This window comes from Haliotis rufescens, unplaced genomic scaffold, assembly GCF_023055435.1.
Source record: "Haliotis rufescens isolate VD_foot unplaced genomic scaffold, xgHalRufe1.0.p SCAF_62, whole genome shotgun sequence".
Taxonomy (NCBI): domain Eukaryota; kingdom Metazoa; phylum Mollusca; class Gastropoda; order Lepetellida; family Haliotidae; genus Haliotis; species Haliotis rufescens.
Genome location: NW_025964353.1, coordinates 1,354,439 through 1,370,814, shown reverse-complemented (window position 1 = coordinate 1,370,814; position 16,376 = coordinate 1,354,439). Strand labels below are relative to the sequence as shown.

The window sequence follows — 16,376 nt, the reverse complement described above, 5'->3', positions numbered from 1 at the left end:
AACACCAGTCCCTACTGTCACCTCATGACAAGCTAAGCAGTGCTGGGACCTAGTGTAACCCCGGTCCCTACTGTCACCTCATGACAAGCTAAGCAGTGCTGGGGCCTAGTGTAAACCTGGTCTTTACGGTCACCTCATGACAAGCTAAGCAGTGCTGGGACCTAGTGTAACCCAGGTCCCTACTGTCACCTCATGACAAGCTAAGGAGTGCTGGGATCTAGTGTAACCCGGTCCCTACTGTCACCTCATGACAAGCTAAGCAGTGCTGGGGCCTAGAGTAACCCCGGTCCCTACTGTCACCTCATGACAAGCTAAGCAGTGCTGGGACCTAGTGTAACCCCTGTCCCTACTGTCACCTCATGACAAGCTAAGGCGTGCTTGGACCTAGTGTAACCCAGGTCCCTACTGTCACCTCATGACAAGCTAAGCAGTGCTGGGACCTATTGTAACCCCGGTCCCTACTGTCACCTCATGACAAGCTAAGCAGTGCTGGGGCCTAGTGTAACCCCGGTCCCTACTGTCACCTTATGACAAGCTAAGCAGTGCTGGGACCTAGTGTAACCCCGGTCCCTACTGTCACCTCATGACAAGCTAAGGCGTGCTTGGACCTAGTGTAAACCTGGTCTTTACTGTCACCTCATGACAAGCTAAGGAGTGCTGGGTCCTAGTGTAACCCTGGTCCCTACTGTCACCTCATGACAAGCTAAGCAGTGCTGGGTCCTAGTGTAACCCTGGTCCCTACTGTCACCTCATGACAAGCTAAGCAGTGCTGGGACCTAGTGTAACCCCGGTCCCTACTGTCACCTCATGACAAGCTAAGCAGTGCTGGGACCTAGTGTAACCCCAGTCCCTACTGTCACCTCATGACAAGCTAAGCAGTGCTGGGACCTAGTGTAACCCCAGTCCCTACTGTCTCCTCATGACAAGCTAAGCAGTGCTGGGACCTAGTGTAACCCCGGTCCCTACTGTCACCTCATGACAAGCTAAGCAGTGCTGGGACCTAGTGTAACACCAGTCCCTACTGTCACCTCATGACAAGCTAAGCAGTGCTGGGACCTAGTGTAACCCCGGTCCCTACTGTCACCTCATGACAAGCTAAGGAGTGCTGGGACCTAGTGTAACCCAGGTCCCTACTGTCGCCTCATAACAAGCTAAGGAGAGCTGGGACCTTGTGTAAACCCGTCCCTACTGTCACCTCATAACAAGCTAAGGAGTGTTAGGACCTGGTGTAACCCCGGTCCCTACTGTCACCTCATGACAAGCTAAGCAGTGCTGGGACCTAGTGTAACCCCAGTCCCTACTGTCACCTCATAACAAGCTAAGGAGAGCTGGGACCTAGTGTAACCCCGGTCCCTACTGTCACCTCATGACAAGCTAAGCAGTGCTGGGACCTAGTGTAACACCAGTCCCTACTGTCACCTCATGACAAGCTAAGCAGTGCTGGGACCTAGTGTAACCCCGGTCTCTACTGTCACCTCATGACAAGCTAAGCAGTGCTGGGACCTAGTGTAACCCCGGTCCCTACTGTCACCTCATGACAAGCTAAGCAGTGCTGGGACCTAGTGTAACCCTGGTCCCTACTGTCACCTCATGACAAGCTAAGCAGTGCTGGGGCCTAGTGTAAACCTGGTCTTTATGGTCACCTCATGACAAGCTAAGCAGTGCTGGGACCTAGTGTAACCCAGGTCCCTACTGTCACCTCATGACAAGCTAAGGAGTGCTGGGACCTAGTGTAACCCCGGTCCCTACTGTCACCTCATGACAAGCTAAGCAGTGCTGGGACCTAGTGTAACCCCAGTCCCTACTGTCACCTCATGATAAGCTAAGGAGTGCTGGGACCTAGTGTAACCCAGGTCCCTACTGTCGCCTCATGACAAGCTAAGGAGAGCTGGGACCTTGTGTAAACCCGTCCCTACTGTCACCTCATAACAAGCTAAGGAGTGTTAGGACCTGGTGTAACCCCGGTCCCTACTGTCACCTCATGACAAGCTAAGCAGTGCTGGGACCTAGTGTAACCCCAGTCCCTACTGTCACCTCATAACAAGCTAAGGAGAGCTGGGACCTAGTGTAACCCCGGTCCCTACTGTCACCTCATGACAAGCTAAGCAGTGCTGGGACCTAGTGTAACCCCGGTCCCTACTGTCACCTCATGACAAGCTAAGCAGTGCTGGGACCTAGTGTAACCCCGGTCCCTACTGTCACCTCATGACAAGCTAAGCAGTGCTAGGACCTAGTGTAACCCCGGTCCCTACTGTCACCTCATGACAAGCTAAGCAGTGCTAGGACCTAGTGTAACCCTGGTCCCTACTGTCACCTCATGACAAGCTAAGCAGTGCTAGGACCTAGTGTAACCCTGGTCCCTACTGTCACCTTATGACAAGCTAAGCAGTGCTAGGACCTAGTGTAACCCCGGTCCCTACTGTCACCTCATGACAAGCTAAGCAGTGCTAGGACCTAGTGTAACCCCGGTCCCTACTGTCACCTCATGACAAGCTAAGCAGTGCTAGGACCTAGTGTAACCCCGGTCCCTACTGTCACCTCATGACAAGGTAAGCAGTGCTAGGACCTAGTGTAAGCCCGGTCCCTACTGGGCCACTGACTTAGTCACAGGTTGGTCCAACACAGCATGTCCACCAGGCCAAGTCAGGCTGTCTGATAAGAGCTGGGACCTAGTGTAACCCCGGTCCCTACTGGGCCACTGCCTTAGTCACAGGTTGGTCCAACACAGCATGTCCACCAGGCCAAGTCAGGCTGTCTGATAAGAGCTGGGACCTAGTGTAACCCCGGTCCCTACTGGGCCACTGCCTTAGTCACAGGTTGGTCCAACACAGCATGTCCACCAGGCCAAGTCAGGCTGTCTGATAAGAGCTGGGACCTAGTGTAACCCCGGTCCCTACTGGGCCACTGACTTAGTCACAGGTTGGTCCAACACAGCATGTCCACCAGGCCAAGTCAGGCTGTCTGATAATAACCCTGCCCACTACACCCCACATCAAATACAAATAACATTCATCATGTTCAAATGGTGTAAATATATTTCTTGTGTACATTTTAACAGTAGTTTAAATCTTTATTTTTTTAAATAAAAAATAAAAATTAATCCTTACTCTGTTTGAGGAAATCATCAACAACAGCAAAATGAATAAAAATGTGGTAAAATACAGCTGCATAAATATCATCAAAATCTGACATTTCTCTTAAACATATCAACATCAACATCAACAAATATGTGACTTATATGCTTGTACCAGTCAGAAGTCAGCAGTAATACTGAGCATGGCAAACACCAAATTCATGATAGTCATTCTGAGACATGTATCCAGCATCTTCCCAAGGCAAGGGCGTTAACTTACTATAAAGATCCAGTTTCTACTGGATGTTTACAGTCAGTTAACTCCCTTGCCCTAGGAAGCTGTTTATCCAGGAAAATATATATTAAATCATGAATTCTTTAAGCTTAAGATATAGCAGGTTATATTTAAAGGATATGTTATTTTTCCTTAATAATAATCCTTTGAAAACAAGAACAAATTTTAGCCTGGGCATATGACTTTGACCCACGTAATATATGCTTGATTTGTTCATATGACTATAGTTAATCTGTGTTGCCATGATGTACAGAGAAGCCACAAATCAAATCTGACTGATAATACATTGTAAAGGTGAAATGAAACTATGATTCCGGGTAAATCTTGAAATGAAAAAGTGAATAACTGCAAATTTATTGATATCGCAACACAATAGTATATACTTATATATAATAATATAATATACTTGAATATGCCTGATAATTTGATCAGAATAATAACTTGGGACACTCAGCCATTGGTCGTGTGTAATGAACTGTAGTTGTCGTATGATGGGAGCTGCATTCTGATATCAAGGCACTCATGGGAGCTGAGGTGAAATAAGGTTTAACCTCACATTCATAATTATTATCTATTCATCTTCCTGAGGCAAGGCTTTAACTGACTATAAAAGTCCAGTTTCCACCCTTGCCGAACCAGGCTGGAATTGCGGAGTTACAGTTTGGACAGTCCAATCAAAACTGCGTAACAAACAAGACATTCGGTTTGTAAACATGGATTTCAACGTGCAGATTTCGGTCAACTGCAGGATTTGAAAAGATATTGTAAAGATGGCAAATATTTAGCCACGTGCATGTGTGTGTGTGGCTGCTTTTACCAGTCCAGACCAATGCCAGTCTTATAGTGCTAGCCCACTGAGATACCATGCCACAGTTTAACATGGATACCACGCTCAGACACAGTATACTGAATCCAAGCTGACTTGTCATTGTTTCAACCCCTAATGCTGAGCACAAGGCAGGGAAACAAGAAGTACCACTTTTTAACATCTTTGATATGACCTGGACAGAGATCAACCACCAACCTTCTGCTCTATGTACAGATGTTCTATCCACTAGACCAAGGACGCTGAGCATTATCAAGTAATCAAAGCACTTAAAGTGCTAAATATACAGATCACTAATAAATATAATTAATATATTCGTACTATTATATTGTACTGATTGGGACTTTTCTGTAGAAACTGATGAAAGTAAGGGCAAGACATAATCATGACTAGTAACAGGGTAGCAGTCCTCCCACATCGTGAATCAAGGCAACAACCTATACCACAGTGTAGTGGTCCTCTTTAGTCTGGCTATTAGTCACAATCATAAAATGTTAATCATCTTCCAAAGTAGATGATCACAGAATTTACAGACACAACTATGTAATGGTGTTTGTGGTAAACCTTCAAATCACAATGGATGAAAAACTGCTGATGCAGTGTAAAGCAATATTCATCCATTCATCCATCCATCCATCCATCCATCCATTCATTCATTCCAATTGCTGTCTCCAAGGATAAACTAAAATATTCTAATATTACCAAAATACTTTCTTGTGATCTGTCAGATTGTAACAATGTATGATTCTACATTAAGAGTATTTTGTTGGTCAAGTTCATAGATTATTTCCATTTACCTCTACTTCCAAAGTCCCTGGAACCATACCAATGTTTTATTTTACTTTAATTAAAACATTGGGATAAGTCCTTGCTGTTGCAATATCCAACCTCCACTCCTCAGTGACAGAGACTATGGCTAAACAATAGTGTATACATATACATGCACTTGGTAAAGTCTAATCTACTCAATGTTCATGACATCAACATAAAGTGTTATTAATACTGTACATATAGTTTGTTCTCATTTCAACATTATGATAGCACGGGGCAATGCACGTGTCAGCTTCCATGTGGACAAGGCATGCAGCTGATACAGCGATAAACAATAACCACTCACTCACTCACTCACTCACTCCATCAAAGAAAGGTGAATGTCCTTGACTAATTCCAAGCTCACCTCCAAATTCAGGGTATTTATTTTCAATTAAAAAATATACTTTTGCTCTATAGTCAGGTAAAACGTTCACTCTTAGGCTTCACCACTGTGTGAATATAAAAGATATATTTATAGATAAGGCCACAATAAACTACATATTTGATATTTTTTTAAATGTGAGGAGAGAGGCATTCTATTTTCATATTCATTTTCCTTGAACAAATTGTTCAAGGAGTGTGTACATTAGCAGATTTCATTAAAATAAGGCAATAGTATTTGGTAGGACTACACATAAATCGTGTATTTCAAACGTTAAAGAAACAGGGAACATGCATAGTGATGTTCTTAGTGTGGAAGCACTTGGGGCCAATAACATGTCAGGCGGGGAGTATTGGGGATGAACATGTTATGGATTTACAACGGCCTCATGTTTATTGTCTATAGGGACGTGTGCAAAAGGTGGTTCAATTGGGCTTGCATAAAGGAGGTATATCAGGTTTGAAGTGGTTTAAAACAAAATGAGTTATAAAAAAACAACCCGTATAGATTGGTTTGGTTGGTTTGTTGTTTTGTGCTGCATTCAGCAATATTCCAGCTATATGACGGCGGTCTGTAAACAATCGAGTCTGGACCAGACAATCCAGTGATTGATATCATGAGCATCGATCCACGCAATTGGGATCGATGACATGCTTCAACCAAGTCAGCGAGCCTGACCACCCGAACCCGTTACGGGTAGTCGCCTGTTACGGGAGGCATGGGTTGCTGAAGACCTATTCTAACCCGAATCTTCACGGGTCTATCAGTAAAGATATCAAGTAGTCCCCTTTACAGGAGATGTTGAAGCACAAGTTGAAACACTCTCTGAAATATTCCTAATGTCGTCAGGGCTGATTATCTGCTTCTGGATAGTTCATTGAACCCAGGCCTTTTTCCACAAAGCAATCAAAGCAGTGCTAAAAACCCTTTGTGAAACAAGTCCCAGGGCCCAGTGTTAGGCCAGGAACTCACTGTCACCTTTTGCCTTTGTGTTTGGGGTTGTGTTTGGAGTTGTGTTTGGGGTTGTGTTTGGGGTTGTGTTTGGGGTTGTGTTTGGGGTTGTGTTTGGAGTTGTGTTTGGGGTTGTGTTTGGGGTTGTGAATGGGGTTGTGTTTGGAGTTGTGTTTGGAGTTGCATTTGGAGTTGTGTTTGCGAATGCATTTGCGTCTGTGATTGCAGAAAACTCATATATGCGTTTATGTTTGCAACTCTGAACTATTATTGTTCCCAACAGTTGGTAAAAGGCAGGCCAAGAGATTCTGTCTTTAAATATATATACATGTGCTTAAAAACTGCAAGAAGTACCCAAGTCACATGACTATAATCACATGTCTAAAGAACTAAAAATATGTTATATTTAACCTCCATTGGTGCGATATATGATGCAATGTGATTTAAAAATCCTGCCCATTTGATAAAATCGCAATGCAAAACAAATTGCAAAGCAGCAATATAAACACAAGTACACTGATGCAGTCAGTGAGTTTAACATAACATCATCTGATGCTTAAAATGGCAATAGCAGACCATATTTGCAAACATGAACACAGGCAAAACAGTGGCAGTGAGTTTTGGCCCTTACAAAGTGATCTAAGTGCTACAACTATGATGAGTGTGTGGGAGGTAAGGTAGTTGCATCCCAGTGAGAAGCAGATCCCCAGCTGCCTCCCATGCTCAAGCCGTCTGCTTCTCTATTTTGTCCATCACCAGTTTGGCCGACACAACATCCTGAATGCCAAGACCTGAAATACAAGGGCAAGTATTAAACTATGATGGGAATCCTACCATTGGTTTGATATTAATTTGAAATAGGATTTACCTTATAATAACTAGATTCAAAGTTTCACATTTTGCATACCGTGAGGCGAAAGGTTTAACGCTGCAGTGAGCAATATTCCAGCTTCGTCTCAGCAGCCTCTAAATAATCAGGCCTGGACCAAGAAAGTTATTAAAAGCATAGGCCATGCAACGACCCTTGCCATCAGTGCCTGACATCAGCCAAGTCACCGAGACTGACCACCCTATTCTGTTCAGCCGGCTCCTGTGGCAAGCAGGACATACAGGGAACCTATTCCTCCCCTGAATCCGAAGGGGATGTTTTCAATGATTTATGCAGTAAAAAGAATATGTTTTATATGTTAACAGTGTAATGATGTAACTTGCAGTATTATTCTGCCGTTGATGTAGGAGAAACATAGACTCTGTCATCCAATCTGTGTACCTAAGGATTCTATACTTGTCCTGAATGTAAATGTCCTGAATAAAAACTGGTGGATCCAGAGACGGGATGGCCTCCCCTTCTTATGAATATTACAAGCCGACCTATGTCATTCCCTTCCTGCAATTTTCACTTTCTGAATGAAATAGTGTCCAGAATAATGTCAACTTACCAAGAGATTTAAAGACGGTTGTTTTGTCCACGTGAGCTTCCTTCTTCCCGAGAATTACCTCCCCTAGTTCTGCATATATCTCTGCCTGTGAACAAGCAAAATTTGAGAAGGGCATTACTCTCTCACTGATCTTCTATATTTGTAATGACAATTTCTCCTGAAACTTTAACCATAGGTGGTGAGGTGAAATGGGGTTTAACGTTGCACTTATATAGCTACGTGCATGTACATGTGTGTGTTTGTGTGGCTGCTTGTACTAGTCTGGACTGATAGCGATTTATAGTGCTAACTCACTGAGATACCATGCTGCAGTTTAACATGAATACCCCGCTCAGACACAGTATACTGACTCCGAGCCGACCAGTCCTTGTTTTAGTCCCTTAATGCCGAGTGCCAGACAGGGTAACAACAAGTACCATCTTTGGTATGACGCGGTCGGGGATCGAACCCCAGACATTCCGCTCTCTGGGCGGACGCTCTACCACTAGACCATGGAGGCGGTCCCTTTAACCATAAATGAACCCATATAAACAAGCTTACATACCTTAGACAAGACAATGTCTCCACTCTCCTTGTACCCGCCTTCATAGCTGTCAGCATACACCATGCTGTGGAGCATCAGGTCAGGCTCAATCTCGTGCCAGTCAGGTCGACAGGCACCTACCGCTGTAACAGCATCAGCTTCGTCAATAGTATAAGAAACATCGGCAACCCCAACAGTATCAGCAACATTAGTAACAAGAGCATCAGCAACATCAGTAACAACAGCATCAGCAACAACACCATCAGCAACATCAGTAACAACACCATCAGCAACATAAGTAACAACACCATCAGCAACAACACCATCACCAACATCAGTAACAACACCATCAGCAACATCAGTAACAACACCATCAGCAACAACACCATCAGCAACATAAGTAACAACACCATCAGCAACTACAGCATCGGCAACAACAACAGCATCAGCAACATCAGTAATGACAGCATCAACATAAGTGAGTAAGTGAGTTGGGCTTAACACTGCTTTAACAGTATTTCAGTTTTATCGCGGCGTGTCAGCTTAATGTGGGAGGAAAGCCTGAAGTGATGCAGGTCTCAGACGTTTACCACTTCGGTGAAACCCATGAGCATGGGTATGGTGCTGACAAACCTAGAAACATAATCAGGGCGAACCTGGATTTGAACCCACAATCATAGGCTACTTAGAAGACTGGGCCACCCGTGCCCCCGCATCAACATAAGTAACAACACCATCAGCAACAACAGCATCGGCAACAATAACACCATCAGCAACATCAGTAACGACAGCATCAACATAAGTAACAACACCATCAGTAACAACAGCGTCAACATTAGTAACAACACCATCAGCAACAACAGTATCAGGCAACAGCAACAGCATTAGCAACTACAGCATCAGTAACAACAGCATCAGCAACATCAGTAACGACACCATCAGCAGCAACAACAACAGCATCCGTAAGAACATCGGCAACAACGACATTAGCAACAACAGCAACGACACTATCAGTAACAACAGCAGTAACAACAGCATCAGAAACAACAGTAGTAACAACAGCATCAGTAACAACAGCATCAGTAACATTAATTGCACCACCAGCATCAGCAACACCATCAGCATTAACCTGTGGTGCATGTCAAATCTTGATGGTAGCTTTACTCCAAGTGGGACTACTCTCCTGTCTGGAGCCCACTTTCTATGTAGATACAGACGATTCAAGCCTTGAGTGACACTTACTTAGTGTAATCATTCACTTCTTGATAGATTTACATATCTAGATGTTTGATTACCAATCAACAACACAGTTCTCTTACCATTGATGTGCGCCCCAGGTTTAACCCAGTCTTTCTTCAGGACTGGCGTCGGTGAGGATGTTACCGTGACAATGACATCAGCATCACAGACGGCCTCTTCTACAGTTGTACAAACTGTGGCCCCGATCTCAGCCGCCAGAATGTCAGCACGTTCCCTCCTCCAGTTCCACAGTCTCACCTAGTGAGTGAGTGAGTGAGTGAGTGAGTGAGTGAGTGAGTGAGTGAGTGAGTGAGAGGGTGTGTGGTTGAGTGAGTGAGTGAGTGAGAGGGTGAGTGAGTGAGTGAGTGAGTGAGTGAGTGAGTGGGTGGGTGGAGTTTTAAGCTATAGAGAAGTGTTATTGTAAGCGAGAATATTATCCTACCCTATTTTTTATCCCAGGGATGAAATTCTCTAGTGTCAGGATGATTCTCCCTAGTGAATTTGAACCCATACCAGTGTGTTTAATCCTATCCTATACTTTACTCTAGATTAAAACTTCCCCCAGGATAATATTTAGGTAGCATATAATCCTTGCTTACATTATCACCTGTGGAGCAAGGAAACCAGAGGCTTATACTTTCAGCACCACACTATGTTGATACAATAACAAATACTAACAATATTGCCCAATCTGGCCACCAAACTGTGGATTCAATGCCACAATCAGTGATCAGTGATTTTTACAGACTAGCTGAGAGGCCAGTCTTAGTCCCAAGGTCTGCGGAAACGTCAGTAAAAATTCACAAATCTGAATTAAAATATTCCCAATTTATGTTAATATTGTTACAACTTATGTTATGGCTTTTTAAAGTGATTTTCCTCTTACTCAAAACAGCACCAATAAAAAGGAAGAGTCATTATTGTCTCTTATCCAATATTAAAATTAATGAAAAATATTCAAAAAATCCCAATTTGGAACACAATAAGGATTTTCCCCCTAAAACGCCTGCTTAGGGGATTTAGTTTGGAATCCTACATATATATCCTTGCAAATTATCCGAATTCATGCAGGCTGTTTTTGATTATGTCTTGTCAAAGGCTAAGCAGAGACTACCTGATACACCAAAACAGCAATAATGATAAGGCTTCTGTTTTTCCCCAGATCAAGATTTTTGTTTGTGTAAACAAACAGTGATTACATGATAACTATCGGCCATTGACAATCAGAACTTTGATAATATTTTCTGATCAGAGGAACTATTAATTAATTCACTGTGCATGCTACATTTGAATTAGTCTTAAGACATAAGTGCCATTCACAATTTTTATTCTGCAATAAACAAAAAATGAAATGTGAGCACGTTACATTGTGGAAGGTTCTGACGCGAGCCAGGGCGTGGAAGTGGGATCTGGCCTGGGTGCCGGCACCGAGGATGGCGAGAGTCGTGGAGTTCGGGGCGGACAGGAACTGAAACACACAGCGGAGTACTTGTTGAGACACCACATCTGAGCATCTACACAAACTGTCAGCTTATAAAACCGGCGTCTAGGGCGTGACGAGCGAACGCTTTAACCACTAGGCTACCCGACCGCCCCTAGTAGTTGAACAAGAGTTCGCCCACTAACGTGGCTATATCCCCTGCCCATGTTGCAGAATTTATGACATAATTATATCTAAACAAACCCTAACCTTTTTTAACCGAGGTGGAACTTGTCATGGAAATTTTTAAAAAAAGAAGAGTTTGGAACCTAAGTCCATCTTGCTGCCATGGAAACGTAAAAAAATAAAAATTTCTAAAATTTCTAAATAACAAAAGGCACCAGTTCAGCATGTACCTGACACACCTGCAAAGTTTGATGAAAAGATATTGAATGGTGTATGAGTTATGCTCCGGAAACGAACCCTACCCTCACAGAACCTAAGTCCATCTTGTTGCCATGGAAACGTAAAAAATAAAAATTTCTAAAATTTCTAAATAGCAAAAGGCACCAGTTCAGCATGTACCTGACAGACCTGCAAAGTTTGATGAAAAAATATTGAACGGTATATGAGTTATGCTCCGGAAACAAACCCTACCCTCACAGAACCTAAGTCTATCTTGTTGTCATGGAAATTTAAAAAATAAAAATTTCTAAAATTTCTAAATAGCAAAAGGCACCAGTTCAGCATGTACCTGACAGACCTGCAAAGTTTCATGAAAAAATATTGAACGGTTTATGAGTTATGCTCCGGAAACGAAATGTGACGGACGGACGGAGCCCGTTTCTATATCCCCCGCCAACTTTGTTGGGTGGGGGATAACAATGCACGGAATGCATGAACAATGGTTAAACAATCATATCTAGTTGAACAATGCATCAAATGCATGAACAATGGTTAAACAATCATATCTAGTTGAACAATGCATCAAATGCATGAACAATGGTTAAACAATCTCTAGGATACGCTTGATGTAAAGTAGGGTTAAATAGGTGTCAAAAGGAATCACACACTTCATGGAAGTTGCAAACTCCTATAAAAATAGGATTTACAAAACACTAGGAATTAACAGAAATCAGGTAGTCAAAAGGGAAACGGAATCAAGGTGCTTTAAACACTTTCTCACACACACTTAAAATTACACTCTACCTACCTTGGTAGCCACCGCCGATGCTGCTGCCGTCCTCATCATTGTGATCACCTCTCCATCCATTATCTTCAAAACATAAAGTAAAGGACCAGTCTATACCATGACTTTAGCCATTAGTCACAAGCCAAAGAAGAACAAAAATCAGATACGAGTAACAATATTCCATAATCTCCAAAAACCGACACTATCTGTTGAAAATCATGTCTAATATTTGGAATAGTTTTCCACCCTGACTGTAGTTTAGACAGGTTTTTATACCTAGCAAAATGTCGGTCACATCTCTACTCGTTTCTTGAATTAAATATGTAGTGTAATCTGTTTAAAAGATAATCATGGCTCTATAACATATGATAAATATGATAAGAGAAGATATAAGAAAAAATGTTTTCCATGAATTGTTGTTCAAATTCTCAGCACCCAGAAACATACATTGTATAACCTGCCTGTAGTGCAGCTGAACTAGCTACCCTTTAATCTTTTCTCGATGTGGAATATCCAATTAGGCTACCCTTGTTCATATTTTTCCAGATATGGACTCACCAATAAACAATTACTGCCCTAAAGTATGTTTATCACTTATATATCAGCAAACTTTCAGAATAAGAAATAATCAAACTTGGATTTATTTGAAACACTGATAGAAGGAACTGAGCACCCACCGTTTGAAAACACTTTTAGGTTATGTTTTTGCCGAGATCATCCATCCAAAACAGTGCATCATAGGCCCAATATTTTTTTAGTATTCTATCATATATGTTTTCTAATTGTACTTGTTTTTGAAATAGTCCTTTTGGCATTACCATTTTCGTTAGTGCTGTTTATATCAGGATTACCTGGGTCTATGAGTAAACAGAGCCTGCCAGCTATATAAGTATTACCTTAATAGGGCCTCAGTGGGTTTTAACACTGGTCCATAGCGCAGTCATTGTGATGCTGGTAAAAACATCCTTCAACCCATATAGGGCCTTACACATACTTAGAATTCAGGTTTGTTTGTTTATTTGTTGTTTAACGCTGAACTCAGCAATATTGCAGCTATATGATGGCGGTCTGTAAATAATAGTCTGGACCAGACAATGAAGTGATAGACATCATGAGCATAGATCCATGCAAGTGGATATGATGACATGCATCAACCAAGTTAGCGAGCCTGACCACCCGATCCCATTAGTTGCCTCCTACGACAAGCATAGTCGCCTTTTACGGCAAGCATGGGTTGCTGAAGACCTATGCTACCCCGGTCAGAATACAGGTACATCGGGCAGGACACCCCATGGACAGAATTGTCCATGGATTTAACTGTTGTACATCTGTTAAAACTCTTTTGATTGTGTTTTTGTTAATGTCTGGGAAAAGAAGATGACGATCATAACACCTGTGTGGCAGTTAGCTGTCACATTGTGGAGGGTATCCAGGGATACAGCAAGTGAGTTTTGACAGTACAATTTATTTTAAACTAATAAAATGTCCAAAAAAATATGTTTATATTCCGTTGAGCAGGTTGAAATGGTACATAGTAGTATACAATGTTTTATTGTGAACACTTAGGCATAGGTTTTTTTAATATTTTTATAATGACCGACCTTGTTTCGAAAAGCTTGAATAAATCTGGGAAGCACAAAATTAAAAAAGTGTGGCCTATATGGGTGAAGAAGATTACCATCCTTACTCCAAATCCTATCAATTCTACCTAAATTTGGTAAGTGGGAATGTTTGGGGTTCAAATGTTGACAAAGGTAATACATTTTTCATGTCCCTATGGTCTGTACTTCATGTCCCTATGGTCTGAAATATTTGGGTACATAATTCATAGGATGATCTGTTTACAGGTAGATAATAATGGGTCATTGTGCACGGGTAGGAACTGCACACATCACATGATCACAGTGAGACATGACATTAACTTTGCCCATGTAAGCTTGGGACCACTACAGTTGCAGAACTACCTTTGAATCATTAATGCACTGGAATTCAATGTGATGTGCAGTTTCAGTTTCAATGTGCACAAAATCACTTAAACATTTATAAGGCATTTAGGTATGATATTTCCAATATGGCTGCAAAACAAGTGTAGTACATCCTCTATTATTTGAATAATAAAAGGAAGCGTGTTCATAATTCAAGTTAGCAGAGGATGGTGAGTGAGTGAGTTAAAGCTGTATTGAACAGTATTTCAGTTATATCACGGCATGCCTGATTGATGGAGGTGAGGTGAGGTGAGGTGAGGTGAGGTGAGGTGAGATGGGGTTTTACATCATGTCCAAGATTGTTGCACTCATATAGCGACGTGCTTGCACATGTGTGTGTCTGGCTGCTTGTACTAGTCCGGACTGATGCCGATTTATAGTGCCAGCCCGCTGAGACACCATGCCACAGTTTAGTATGGATATCCCACTCAGACACAGTATACTGACTCCAAGCCGACCAGTCCTTGTTTTAGCCCCTTAATGCCGAGCGCCAGACAGGGTAACAGGTACCATCTTTCAACATGTTTTGGTATGACGCGACCAGGGATCGAACCCCGGACCATCTGGTCTCCGGCAGTCGGATGTAGGAGGAAGGCTATAATGCAGGCATTAGACATGTACCACTTTGGTGAAACCCATGAGCACAGGGATGGTGCTGACAAACCCCAAAACACAAACTGGGATTTGAGCCTACGATCATGTTGCTGGTACATCCAAGGGACACAACTCTGCACAGCATATTGCAGAGCCTTCAAGGACTGGGTAACAAGTTACAAGGTTTTCTGACACAATGATCATGATGTTCAACCTACAGTTTTAGGTATTCCATTGTTGATGTCAAACACCAGGATAACGGCGTTGTGTGTTGGCACATCTTTATTCATGGGAAAGAATGTGACCAGCTTGGTCGCCAGAGCTTCATCGTGTTGACTGTAGCCAGGCATAACTCCAAAAAATCTGTCGTAATAAATTGAGAATTTGACCCTCTTGAGTTTTGATGTCATTACATCAGGTAGCCTCATGGGTAAGAATAAATACATGACCTAAAGTATATTAAAAGTTCCTATTTTATTTGTGAAGAAAGTTATACTCCAGTTTGGGAAAACACATGCGCAATGCAAATACAGATATAAAACAAAACGTTCACTTAATAAACAGTTACAAACACATGATCTTGGCTTTCAATTTGAAACAATTAAATACTTTATTATTTAAAGTTGCAAAACTAGGTGCTAACTCTAACAAATGTCATGTCACCTCAATAGCCATGCCACAAGCCATCCTGATATATCCATAAACACTTTCATGCACATGACGGGTTTTGTTGCATGTGCATCAACCACATTTACATGTTTTTCAAGAGTAGAATTTTTTGGGTGCACACATTTCACTTTGCTGTTTTTTTTATCAAAAATATCTAAACTGACAAGGCAAACTCCAAATCATGTCAAAATAAATTTTCCAAACTAGGTAAAAATAACTCCAAACTATGTTTAGTCATGATGATAAGGCCAAAACAACTCCATCATCCAACTGAAAAGTAAAAACAAGGTTGAATATTTGAAGTCCAAATGACAAGGTGTCAACAAGGTTAATTAGTTTGTTGATAGGAATATTTTTGCATAAGAGTAATCTTAACTCACTGATAACCCTATATGATTGTATTAACGGGGTCATTGACCTGCAAGGTCATTCACAGGTCATCCCTCCTGCTTAAGAGATGTTTGAGTTGGATAGAGTCTGCTGATGCATATGGGGGTGATTTAGGGCCGGTAACCTACATTAACTCTTACACATCTAACCCTAAATTGTAAGGATTGAAGAGGAACGCAAGACCAGTGTATAATCAGAGCCAGTGCTGGAGCCAATTAGCTAATAGCTTCACACGATAAAGTCAAGTCATGCCTGAGCTGCTGCCCTTGGAGAAACAACTCCTGAAGTTGTCCAAGTCAATGGTAGCTGTAGCCGAGAGCCGCGATGGCGTCCTCGGCTACGCTAGCTGCATTATGATTATGGTTACTTTTGACGAACCCGTTTTTCGGTGGAACAAAAATGACACTTCTCATCGGTTGGTCGACGCCTGATTCAGGGCGTGAAGAAAACTTCCTGAATGCAGATTCAATCGTGTCGATGAGGTCTTCATATTTTAAAACTTCCAAAACCTTGCCAGCAGGAACGATGCCTATATTTTCCACCATTTTGACCGAGAGAAACAAAGTCACATGACAGAGCCGGATT

At 42.2% G+C, this 16,376-nt stretch overlaps 1 protein-coding gene across 1 annotated transcript; it reads right to left on the bottom strand.

The window, feature by feature from the left end:
- Nucleotides 1-6,615: 6,615 nt before the first annotated feature.
- Nucleotides 6,616-16,374, bottom strand: LOC124110838 (ketimine reductase mu-crystallin-like). Its single transcript, XM_046470285.2, has 8 exons — nucleotides 16,170-16,374; nucleotides 14,951-15,095; nucleotides 12,175-12,237; nucleotides 10,908-11,009; nucleotides 9,622-9,799; nucleotides 8,324-8,445; nucleotides 7,780-7,864; nucleotides 6,616-7,131 (listed from the first exon to the last, which is right to left on the bottom strand). The coding sequence occupies exons 1-8, from the start codon at nucleotides 16,334-16,336 to the stop codon at nucleotides 7,064-7,066; spliced, it is 930 nt and encodes a 309-aa protein (XP_046326241.2). The 5' UTR covers nucleotides 16,337-16,374; the 3' UTR covers nucleotides 6,616-7,063.
- Between the last annotated feature and the right edge of the window lie 2 nt (nucleotides 16,375-16,376).

What these genes read in the sequence shown, in the direction of transcription:
- LOC124110838 (XM_046470285.2), bottom strand. Translation starts at nt 16,336, where the DNA reads ATGGTGGAAAATATAGGCATCGTTCCTGCTGGCAAGGTTTTGGAAGTT. An exon ending in ACAATGGAATACCTAAAACT is followed by an intron (nt 12,238 to 14,950) that starts GTAGGTTGAACA and finishes TATGTTTTGAAG; the next exon opens with ATAATGGATGGAGAGGTGAT. An exon ending in ACCTGGGGCGCACATCAATG is followed by an intron (nt 8,446 to 9,621) that starts GTAAGAGAACTG and finishes ATGCTGTTACAG; the next exon opens with CGGTAGGTGCCTGTCGACCT.